The sequence below is a fragment of the Pelobates fuscus genome, chromosome 4 (genome assembly GCF_036172605.1).
Source record: "Pelobates fuscus isolate aPelFus1 chromosome 4, aPelFus1.pri, whole genome shotgun sequence".
In the NCBI taxonomy this organism is placed as follows: domain Eukaryota; kingdom Metazoa; phylum Chordata; class Amphibia; order Anura; family Pelobatidae; genus Pelobates; species Pelobates fuscus.
The window spans coordinates 96684967-96698143 of NC_086320.1; the positions used below are offsets into that span (position 1 = coordinate 96684967).

At 37.0% G+C, this 13177-nt stretch overlaps 1 protein-coding gene across 1 annotated transcript in view; it reads left to right on the top strand.

The window, feature by feature from the left end:
- The window catches only part of ST18 (ST18 C2H2C-type zinc finger transcription factor), a 280418-nt gene that overhangs the window by 74150 nt on the left and 193091 nt on the right, over positions 1–13177 (top strand). The window contains exon 2 of the mRNA XM_063450436.1: positions 12277–12369. Coding sequence (XP_063306506.1) covers positions 12367–12369 — 3 coding nt within the window. The 5' untranslated portion in view covers positions 12277–12366. The remainder of the gene's footprint in view (positions 1–12276; positions 12370–13177) is intronic.

Genomic DNA, 13177 nt, shown 5'->3' on the forward strand with positions numbered 1-13177 from the left:
AGCAGTTTCACCAAGCCTTATGTTCTTGTGGACACTGAGCTCATTATTAATGTCATGTCTGATATTGGAAGCAGATCAAGCACACCATATTCATTGTCACTCAAAAATATTCAAAACAACAACAAATGTAAAGAAAAATGATATTATTCTACCACCAAGTATCAGCAGTAATTCCTTATAAAGCCAACCCTGGCTTTGTACCTACCCCACTCCTCACCCCCATAGCCCCCTTGGTTAGGGGTACCAACAGCAAGAGATGGTTTAAGCACATCATACCATAGTTCCACTACTACGCAAGACCTAGGCTCATAAACGACAACCAGGCATCACTGCATGTCACCAACTAACACTATGTCCGTTTACTCTATTAGTCAGCAGGTTCCATCCCCCTAATCACCCCTCATTCTTTCCATGGTCACACGACGACACCAAAATCCTTATAGTCTCCCATACAAGATTACCTAGAAAGGACCACCCACTAACGTCTCAGGGCTATATGTGGTAATTTGCCTATCCACCAAGAGGTGATGTTACCCTACACCTTTTATTAGTATTATGGCTTATGTTACTCTATTGCTTTTTCCTACAAAAAAATAAAAGGAGGCAATATTACTCAGGAGTAGTCACTATTCCACACTGTACTCACATCCATCTTTATTGTTCTACTATGATACACTGTAAATGTCACAAACCACTGTAATGTAACTTCACGTTACCTTTGCCTGCAATGTGAATTAAGTGCCTCAATAAAAGAAAGAATTATAAAAAAAAAAGTATAAAACCTAACATGGTCCTAGGTCCTCACTGCTGCTCTATTCACAAGTCTAGGGAGTAACTGGTGATACTGCGTCTTTCATATTCTCCTCTCCATGTGTTCCTCGTGCTGGAATGAGGGCAGACATATTAACAAGTTTTGATGTTATGATAAATTCGAGGCATTGGCCATCCTTCTGCCCATAATCTCTTTTTTTTTTAAACAATTTTTTTTATTGAGGTAAGTATATAATCATTACACACATTAAAGTTTTGAAAGCAAGGTTAACATATGTGAAATAGGTTATGACAATCATTAGGCAATAGCTTTTTTGGGGGGGCACAGGGGCGGGAGAACAATTACATACTAGATCAGGCAAGGTATAAATGATGGAGCTTAAAACAAAGATTAACAGAGATAATAATGAGCAGATTAGCTAGGCATTGTTAGTTGGGAAATGTGAAATAAGAAAATAAAACAAATATATAGAACACTGCAAGGTTTAGCAATTAAAAGCACTAGATTGCGATGTAGCTTTGGTGTGCAATGGGGAAACCCCTTAATGCTCAAGCAGATAGCCCAAGTTAGTAAGTCCATTGTCAGCCAATTCCCTAAGGTGGGAGAATCAGGAAATGTATTGGATGGTTTCCAAGGACAGTGGTAAGACAGGAACGAGCCAGCCATCCCTCCAGCTCTAGGCCTGAACAAAGACCAGCATCCTCAAGCCACGGACTCAGGATCCCTTGGGGTTCAGAAGAACCGGGGCAGTGGTCTTTCGTCACTGGCAGCGATCGGTCTTCCGTCTATGTTGGTGATGTGCAGTAGGGCAAGCCCCTAATGTCCCTCAGCCTGGACAGGCTGGTGTAAGTTAAAAAAACACTTGTGTGTAGGTTCTGCCTTATGGTGTCCCGCATGCCACCCAATTTTCCTTCTGATGCCGCCTAATTGTCTCAATTAGTGTAAAGCACCCATTTGCAAAGTCTACATGGATCATATAGAAAGAGGAAAGCTTGGTTATAACTACCTGTCATTCTCATATGAATTGTGAGACTTACTAACAGAGCAGTAGTGGGGACTAAGGACCCTGTTTGCTTCTATACTTTTTAAAGCAAATGTTTGCGCTTTGGCTATAATTATGATTCTAATGTCCACTATGGTCCACTACCGTATTTTAATTGTTGCAATAAATATTTTTGATCTAAATATTGTACACATATTACGCCCTATCATTTTATCTTTAGGCTCTACAGAAAGACTACTTCTGAGACTAGACATATAGTAGTGTGCAAAATCATTTAGTCTTTAAATTATACATGCCTCAACAAGTATTGGTATTCCTCATGGATGGTGTAAGGAGGAATGGGAAATCCATTTTATTTTAGATGTATTTTTCTCACGCAAAAAACAAGTACTCTGTTTAACATGTGAGATTTGTGAGATTTGTTCTAAATATGGTTGAACATATTGGTAGCAGATTTGCAAGCAAATATAGTGAAAATGTGTTAAGACAACACCATGCATTTCTGCATTGACATATACTACTACTACAAAGGAGTATAAATACTTAAAAAAAAGAGCTTCACAGTGAATGCAAATGTACAAAATTGATAATGTAAAAACTGGTATTAGTCAGAACCTTGATCTATTGCTATACTGAAAATCAATTTGTTCGGAAATTAATTTGCGAAACATAAAATAGCTGTTTGGGTAAGGGTTTTATAGCAGATTCTAAAACAAAGGCATATGGTGATTGCTCTTTGTTACTTAGGGATAATTCAGCCATTGCTGATACTAGTATTAAAGGGAAACTCCAGTGCCAGAAAAACGATTCCACTAGAGGTGGAGTTAACCCTGCAATGTAATTATTGCAGTTTATGAAAAACTGCAATAATTACACTTGCAGGGTTAAGGGTATAGGGAGTTGGCACCCAGACCACTCCAATGAGCAGAAGTGGTCTGGGTGCCTGGAGTGTCCCTTTAATTTGGCTAAAGTGCTTTATGTGTGTAGAGTGTGTCCTCTTTTTTTCATTTTACAAAAACTTCAGATTTTAATAGAAATAGGCACTTTTTATATTAACTCGGTTATACGCTCTTGGCTTTTGATCAGACAACTGGTTCTTTTATTTCCTGGTTTGGTTAGCTCAGTAAACTCAAGTGGTAGCAATTGCCCATTGCATTGGGCAGTCTGTGATTAAACAGCCACAAATAGTCTGGGCAGGGTTAGAAGGAGAGGATTTACAAAAACTTTAGGCAGCTTTTAGAAGATGTGTTTGGATGTGCACCTATAAAAAAATGCAAACGGGTTAAATGATAAAAGCCTTTATCCTAACTATTCCAGGCTATTCCATGCATCCACTGCCCTCTCAGTAAAGTAATACTTCCTGATATTATTTTTAAACCTTTGCCCCTCTAATTTAAGACTATGTCCTCTTGTTGTGGTAGTTTTTCTTCTTTTAAATATGGTCTCCTCCTTTACTGTGTTGATTCCCTTTATGTATTTAAATGTTTCTATCATATCCCCCTGTCTTGTCTTTCCTCCAAGCTATACATGTTAAGATCCTTTAACCTTTCCTGGTAAGTTTTATCCTGCAATCCATGAACCAGTTTAGTAGCCCTTCTCTGAACTCTCTCTAAGGTATCAATATCCTTCTGGAGATACGGTCTCCAGTACTGCGTACAATACTCCAAGTGAGGTCTCATCAGTGTTCTGTACAATGGCATGAGAACTTCCTTCTTTCTACTGCTAATCCCTCTCCCTATACAAGTGTAATGGTCACTTATTGACAATATGGATCACAACTGTAGATAACTGAAATTGTTTATTAAATTTTTATAATTGAAATAAAGTAAAATTCAAGTTGAGCTGTCTCTTTAATTCCTTGTCAGCAAATTAAGCAGCAGCAGGATTTGCAGAGAAGATTAGGGTGAGGCAATTATTAGTCTGAACAGAGATGAGATTCCAATGTAGAATTGTTAAATGGCAGCAGAACAATTAGTTAGGGTGAAGCAAAAGAAGGTAAGCAGAGATGCAGGATAACAATACTCCTGTTGAGGCAGATGAGTTCTACTTAGCTTTGTAGGGGTGGTAATCCGGTTTGATGAGAGATGTTTCTCAGAGAGGATTAAGGTTGCTGCAGACAAAAGAGTATCCAAAGGCAAGTCCGTGGTCGAGGAGAGGAGAAGGCAGGTAAACGATAAACAGTCCGGGTCCGATACACAGTAGAGGTAAACACAGATACACTTAGCTTGAAGTTTTCGCGGGAGGCTTTCAAATTGATCCAGCACTGAGGTGTTGCCGCGGTCTCCCTTTGTATCCTGGGAGTGACCGCGTCAGAGGAGGGGGAGTGGCCGCGCTCCGTCTACCCGGAAGTCCCCGGAGTACGGATGCCGGAAGGTCTGACAGAACCCCCCCATAAGAAGCAGCCACCGGATGCTGTCAACGAGGTCTGGAAGGGTAGCGAGCATGTAACGCGTTGATGAGTCGACGAGCATGCACCGCGGAGGACGACACCCAGGAATCCTCGTCAACTCCGTAGCCTTTCCACCGGATAAGATACTGTAAGGAACCACGATGGATTCGCGAATCCAGGATCCTCTGGACCTCGTATTCTTCCTCACCTTGTACCAGAAGGGGATCAGGAGTGGTAAGAGCATCCCTTAGAAAAGGGTCGGAGCGGTGTGGTTTAAGCAGAGACACATGGAAGACAGGATGAAGTTTCATGGTAGGTGGAAGTTTCAATCTGACCACGTTTTCGTTGATAAGAGTATTCAGTGTAGTAGGTAGTTCTGTCCTGGAGAGCTCATCCTTGACAGCTTCAGATAACCCAATACGGAACTGGTTACGTAGAGTTATGTCATTCCACTGGGTTTCTGGTGCCCATCGTTTGAATTCAGCAATATAATCTTCGACAGGCCTGTTTCTTTGCTGCAGTGTTCTAATGGTTAAGTCTGCAGTTGCTTGTTTATTAGGGTCCTCGTAAAGGAGAGACATGGCTTCGAAGAATTCATCCAGGGAATCCAATATGGGGTCATCATTCTCCAGGAAGGAATGAGCCCAGGCCATGGGTTCGCCTCTTAAAAATGAAATAACAGAACAAACCTTAGATCTTTCGGTGGGATATGATCTAGGTTTCAAGGCAATGAACAATTTGCAAGAATTGATAAATTCTCGGTATTGGGACCTGTCTCCAGAAAACTTTTCGGGGTTGGAAACAGCAGGATCACTAGCCGAGTGTGTAACGGTATGAGGAGTGTGTGTTTGTAAGTCCCTTACATAAGTAAGGATTCGTTCATTGGTGACCTGTAGGTCTTGCATGCCTTGAGTAAGCGTATCCACTCTTTGGTTCAATCTTGTGATTTCAGAAGTGAGATCTACTGGATCCATTAAGAGGGCTGGATCAATCTGTAATGGTCACTTATTGACAATATGGATCACAACTGTAGATAACTGAAATTGTTTATTAAATTTTTATAATTGAAATAAAGTAAAATTCAAGTTGAGCTGTCTCTTTAATTCCTTGTCAGCAAATTAAGCAGCAGCAGGATTTGCAGAGAAGATTAGGGTGAGGCAATTATTAGTATGAACAGAGATGAGATTCCAATGTAGAATTGTTAAATGGCAGCAGAACAATTAGTTAGGGTGAAGCAAAAGAAGGTAAGCAGAGATGCAGGATAACAATACTCCTGTTGAGGCAGATGAGTTCTACTTAGCTTTGTAGGGGTGGTAATCCGGTTTGATGAGAGATGTTTCTCAGAGAGGATTAAGGTTGCTGCAGACAAAAGAGTATCCAAAGGCAAGTCCGTGGTCGAGGAGAGGAGAAGGCAGGTAAACGATAAACAGTCCGGGTCCGATACACAGTAGAGGTAAACACAGATACACTTAGCTTGAAGTTTTCGCGGGAGGCTTTCAAATTGATCCAGCACTGAGGTGTTGCCGCGGTCTCCCTTTGTATCCTGGGAGTGACCGCGTCAGAGGAGGGGGAGTGGCCGCGCTCCGTCTACCCGGAAGTCCCCGGAGTACGGATGCCGGAAGGTCTGACAACAAGCAAGCATTCTGCTAGCATTTCCTGCTGCTCTATTACATTGTCTGCCTACGTTTAAGTCATCAGAAATAATCACCCCTAAATCCGTTTGCTCAGATGTTGAGGTTAGGACTCTATCAAATATTCTGTACTCTGCCCTTAGGTTTTTACGTCCAAGATGCATTATCTTGCACTTATCCACATTGAATGTCAGTTGCCACAACTCTGACCATTTTTCTAGTTTACCTAAATCATTTGCCATTTGGCTTATCCCTCCTGGAACATCAACCCTGTTACATATCTTAGTATCATCAGCCAAAATACATACCTTACCATCATGACCTTCTGCAATATCACTAACAAAAATATTAAAGAGCACCTTCTTCCACTGGAAAGCACCAGACTCCACCACTAAACTCAGTGACTATACTCATCTTGTTAAAACTGTTCTTCATATAGCTAATAATTGTTATTTACCTATACCACGCAAGTAGAGATCCCTGAGGTACCCCACTGGTGACAAGCCCAAGCTTCGAATAGGGACCCTGGCCTACTAGGTACAGTAGTCACATAGTTACATAGTTACATAGCTGAAAAGAGACGTGCGTCCATCAAGTTCAGCCTTCCTCACATATGTTTTTGCTGTTGATCCAAAAGAAGGCAAAAAAAACCCAGTCTGAAGCGCTTCCAATTTGCAACAAACCAGGAAAAGATTCCTTCTTGACCCCAAAATAGCAGTCAGATGTCTCCTTGGATCAAGCAGCTATTACCCCACTAATTAGAAATTATATCCCTGTATGTTATGTTTTTGCAAGTATTTATCCAGTTGCAGTTTAAACATCTGTATAGACCATATCCTTATTGTTCCTACTATTGCCTTAGATGAAATCTCCTTTCTTCCAGCCTAAATGTGTGACCTCATGGCCTATGTATAGCCCTGTTTATGAATAGATTTCCAGATAATGGTTTGTACTGACCCTGAATATATTTGTATAATGTTATCATATCCCCTCTCAGGCGCCGTTTTTCCAAACTAAAGAGATTAACATTTTTTAACCTTTCTTCATAACTAAAATGTTCCATTCCTTTTATCAATTTTGTAGCTCGTCTCTGCACTTTTTCTAGTGCCATGATATCTTTCTTTAGAACAGATACACCTGGGGATCTAACTTTTTTTCACTCATGCTTTAAAATGCTTGCTTTACCTGTAAATAATGACTGTATCATTGGAACCCTTTTACTTAGTAGAATTATTTTGTGTTAATATTTAGGAATGATATGTGTTATTTTTACCCACCTTGGATATGTGCGCAAAAAGCTTGGGGAATTACAAGACTGGTCCCCCCAGAAAATGTTATGGGAAGGATAAGATGGGTACTATTTCGACATGTGCATTTGGTTTCAAATGAACTTTGGTTGCTAATGGATCATCTGAATTACATTTTGTATTACATTGGTTGACCCGTTATCGCGCATTTTTGGTTCTCCCAAGTAATTTTCTTTAGTATTTTTGCATGGACAATATTCAGATGAGTGAAACCACCACATGGATGACTACCTGAAATAAAAAAAAAAAATACTGGATGAAGTTATTTGGCTGAACCAATTTTTCTGCCATGCATAAGTCTAGTAATTCCACACTAGTTATGATAAATACCCTTAAAGCCAATGAGCATTACAATTTAAGAAAGACGAATAGAGCAAAACATATGTACAGGTGTTGGTTGTATTTCTCACATAACTTTTAATATAATTACATTCTAATAAGGAGAAGCAAAATTGTATTAATGCTGAAATGTAAAAAAAAGTATGTAGGTTTTGAAACATTTCTATACCTTTTATGAAAAACTGATAACATATTATTGATATATTTCTTCAAAGAGGACGTTATCTAATTTAAATGGGCATTGAGAAATGTATAGCAAAATATTTCTAAATATTTATCTAGATCATGTAGTACATGCAATACAATTTAAATGGTGAGTTTCAACTTTTGGGGATGTGCTACTGCTGTTTCTAAAATAGAACAACTAGCTGAAATACATGTAAAAAAATGTAAATGTTTCTTTTAAATAAAGTTCTTGTGCACAGAATAGATAGATAATTAATTAGATAGATAGATAGATAGATTGTAAATAGATAGATAAAATAATTTATGCCCAAAAATCTTTTCAAGCAGCCTAGATTTTTTTTTCTTATTTGTTAAACAAATTTACCTCACACGCCATTAGTCGTTCACAAACCCCCTGATATTGCAGGTGGTGAACAACGGAAATATTGAATTTTGTGGGTGTAAGAACATTTAGGTGACATTTAAGTGATCTACTCATTTATGTAAATTAACAAATTCAATCTATTTTATAAAAACAAACAAATTACTGAACACATCTACCTCTTGTGAATTTTGCTATGATGAAGCTCTGTTGTAGGCTCATAATATTTAGAAATCTGAGCTTCCAAAAATTGTTGACCCAAGCTTGAGTGGTACCTAGGCTCTATGGTAGCCATGGCAGAAATTAATTTTAGTATCATCCCATCCTAATCTGTAGAAATGTGCTTGTCTCACGCTGCACCCACCCCTCCCCCCACCCCAACCCCTTTTTGTTAAATTTACATGCAAATATTTACATTCATATGCATACATTCTTTTTTGACATACTTACATTAATATACACACATGCATTCATATAAACATACATATGGACACATATACACATTTATATAAACACTGATATACATAGACTAAAACTCATAGAAACATAGAATGTGACGGCAGATAAGAACCATTCAGCCCATCTAGTCTGCCCAGTTTTCTAAATACTTTCATTAGTCCCTGGCCTTATCTTATATTTAGGATAGCCTTATGCCTATCCCACGCATGCTTAAACTCCTTCACTGTGTTAATCTCTACCACTTCAGCTGGAAGGCTATTCCATGCATCCACTACCCTCTCAGTAAAGTAATACTAATTGATATTTTTTTAAACCTTTGCCCCTCTAATTTAAGACTATGTCCTCTTGTTGTGGTAGTTTTTCTTCTTTTAAATATGTTCTCCTCCTTTACTGTGTTGATTCCTTTTATGTATTTAAATGTTTCTATCATATCCCCCCTGTCTCGTCTTTCCTACAAGCTGTACATGTTAAGATCCTTTAACCTTTCATGGTAAGTTTTATCTTGTAATCCATGAACCAGTTTAGTAGCCCTTCTCTGAACTCTCTAAAGTATCAATATCCTTCTGAAGATACGGTCTCCAGTACTGCGTACAATACTCCAAGTGAGGTCTCACCAGCGTTCTGTACAATGGCATGAGCACTTCCCTCTTTCTACTGCTAATCCCTCTCCCTATACAACCAAGCATTCTGCTAGCATTTCCTGCTGCTCTTATTACATTTTCTGCCTACCTTTAAGATCTCCCTGAAGTAAACCCATGTTGTCTCTGATATGTCTCTCATACACAAACACACAGTCACATATAAACAGACACGTGTCTATATACTTACACACAGACTACACAAACATACTGACACACACACATTCATATACACATACAGACTCACATATGCACTTTCACTTTTCCCTTGCTACCCTCTTGAAAAGTCACATATAACTGCCACAGAGCAGACACTGCCACCAGCAATTTTCCAGTTAGTAGTTTTCGGCTCTAGTAAGAGGGGGGTGCACAGTGCTGTTACTTTGAGCTCCTCTACCCTCACTTAGTACGCTTTTGACCCCACCATATAAAAGTGACACATACTGTGTTTTGTAAAAATAGCAGATGAAATTATTATCTTGTAGCAACTTGTTTTATTGGACTTACATAATTTTGGTATGATAAGCTAAAGGGAGGATCTCCCAATAGCTTGTCATTCCAAACATTTGCAAGTCCAATAATAAAGGTACTATAAGCTAATAATTTCATCTGGTGTGTGTGTGTGTGTGTGTATTAATTTACTTTCATAAAATCAGAGTTGATTAGCTTCTATAGGCTGTTTTGTTCTCACATAAATCATTTATTGTGTATTTCAGTAAGTGATAATAGATGATTAGCTTTAACAGATATATATATTTTTTCAAAAAATCTTTGTCCCCTATATGTAATTTTCTAAGTGGATCTCAGCTGTGTTGTCTTAACTCTCAGTCTCCTGGGAACAAATAAACAGCAGATGGGATTAGAGCAGAAGCTTGATGCATATGACAGCAAACAGCTCCTTTAGACTGAGTAGAAGCTGTGAGCGTCAGGAAGCTACTCTTCCCATGAGAAACAACTTGCCACTGAAGAAAGTTGAAAACAAGCCCCTTGAGAAACGCTATTAAATTGGTAAAAAAATAAATAAAAAAAATTGCATTGTGCAGAAAATATGCTACTGTGTGTTTATTTTAATGCTAATCAGTTTGGCAATAGGGATTTGATTTGCAATTCTGTTACTCCCCATGCAATTTAGTTCATTTATTGACAATCTTTGTGAGAAAAAAAATGAAAATTCCTTGCTGATAGGTAAAAATACAATAGAGCAAAAGAATTAAAAAAATGTGGACAAAAGTTGTGCTGTTAAAAAATGTATTTTTTTTTACTTTGTAATGATATCAAATAGTTAATTCAAACATATGAAAACCTTGGAAGCAAACTCAAAGTCATCAGAATTTGCTGTACATTTTCCAGAGCAAATATTTGTAATAAAAATGCTTCTTTAAAAACAATACAAAATCTTAATAAAACACGTAATTGTTTTATTCTCTTTGTTGGGATTATTTATGACGCAGAAGGATACAATCATTTCCTGTAGGAATATCTAGTGATTAAACAAATATTTATTACTAATATTACTAACTTTTATTATTAAATGTCAAGAAACCTTTCAGACATGAGCAACTGATATAGCTACAAAACAGCACAATGTATTCTAATCATTACTGTAAAAAAAATAGTATTTATTACAATTATCAATAAGCTTATAAAATAAACATCAATGATATGAACCAATTATGTTTTGTCAGATATTTATACTTAAATATTTAATATGGTTTTGCAGAAATGCATTGTAGTTTGTAATATGTTACTCTGTTTTAAAGGGACACTAGTAGGTACCATAACTATTTCAGCATATTACGGTGCAATCTCTTCCCCAATTCCTGTAAGGAATTGGTATGGTGTGAAGCAAAATTGGCATAGTGTAAGCCAGATCAGTCCCCAATGTCATTGGGGGCTGGAGACTACCAAGGACTGAGCATCTCAGCTATATCATGAGTAAACCATTTAGCCTTGATGTGGGATCCAGTGCCCCTGAACACCAAGCACCATAACCAATTCAGTCAGTTGAAGTGGTTAGGATACATACAGTGTCCCTTCAACATTTGCAGGCTTATGAGTAGCATGACTTTATTTAAAAGAGGAGTGGCATCCTTACCACATTTAGTTGTTGCACAGGCTCAGTATCTGTGGAGAAGACTGAAATACGGTGGTGTAAATCAATATCAAGACCTAATAGCGTTCTGTTCTGTTTATGCTTCTGTGGAGACTAAAGGTTGACTATTCAAACAAAAGTGAGTTGATTTAGTATTTTAGAAATTATTTAAGATAGTAGCTATTTCTATATATCTTTACTATTTACTAACAGCTCAATAAGGAAATAAGGTACCAGCTGAAGCTACAGTTGAAAAAGGGCTTCCTTGAGCAAACCCTAAACCTGATGGCACTGTTAATGATGATTGGTCATTAAGAAATGTATTTTGATGACCAACATGGAATGAAGATTTTCCATGAGTAACCATTCAGTTTCAAAAGTGTTGTCAGGAATTAAAGGTTAACACAAAAGCCAGTTGAACAGGTACATTGAATTCAATGGGAAATGGAGCAACCACGACAATGACTTTGGTCATAGATTTTGCTAATCCCTCATGGCTCATGTATTTGTGGTGGCTATACTTGGAACCCCAAATACATGCAAGTACATTTCCAATTATACAAATAATGAGATAGTAATTGTAAGCCATGACTGCTATATACACTCATATACTGAGGCAGAATTAAGCTATCATTCAAAAATTATAATCTATTCAGTGAGTTGTAAACAGCTATATAGAAAATATAGGTAAAAAAAATAAAAAATTGACAGTACAGATATTTGGTTTCCAATGCAGCTACGCTTGCATCATTTTCCAAGTTAGCTGTCAATTCACAGATCAATGTTTAGTGAAGAACCTTAAATTATTTTTTACCAGATTTGTCAAATGGAGTATTGAGTTTTTTAAATTATTATTTGCCATGGGTTTTCTTTACGGGTAAATATATAATATTGTATCTATTTACTTTTTTAGTTATTCTAATAACGTAAGGCTGTATCATAAATACAATACATCTTGAACTGTAAATTTAATTTGAGAATTGTTTCCATCTGGTTTTAGTAATAGTAACTAAATAAATTTTTGCATTGCTATTCAAACTTATTAATTTAGTTTTACTGTATTTTAAACTGATTACTAAATAATCTTTCTATTACACAGAGAATGAAAAAAAGACTTATTTAAACCTTCAACAGGAATTTAATCGAACTGAGCAGTGTAAATCAGCACATAGTTATACTTGGAGGAAAAATGGTGAGTTTTTTATTTTACTTTTTAATAACTAATATGTTTTTTATAAACTACAGATTACATAGTTTTTCAGCATGTAAAATTTATTAAAATGTTTTCAAATCTTGCCCAATGATACATTTACCAGTCAAAATTAATGTACAATAAAAACAACGTCAATGTACACTGACATCATTAGGGTACAACAAAAATAGATACTGAACTGATCCATTCATTTTAATGCATGGTATAAAGAATGCAATAAAATTTCAAAAATAACCAATCCAGAATTTTTAAAAGATTACATTTAAAAAAAAAAAAGTTAAAAAAAAAACCCATATAATGTATCACCATCCTTCAAATTTGTCCACTCCTGGTCTATGTAGTCTATGGAATCTAAACTTTTGGATGTGTGTAACCCAGCACTGTTTTAATGGACGGTGCACGTAAGGAGAGACAGACAGAAAAGTAGCTCTATACATCTACATGAGCTAGCAGAATGATACAAAAAATCTATAGAAACTTTGGCATACAAAAATACAGCTATTTATTTAGGCTAGAAGTTATAAAACGCAAAAAAGTTGCTTTTTTATATTTTGAATTCATGGTTTATACAATCATATGCAATCTCTGTGGGACTCAGTAAAAGAATGAATTCAATTAATCATGGAGCACCTGTTTACCCTATTAATATGGTGAGGGATATTTCAGGTGAGATACACAAATTGTGGTTCCTTGCTGGCTATAAGCCTTTTGGTACTCTCATGATCTTTTTGATAACAAAGGTGTTTAATCCTATTGTGAGTTGAAAGCAATTTATGGAATTCAAGCC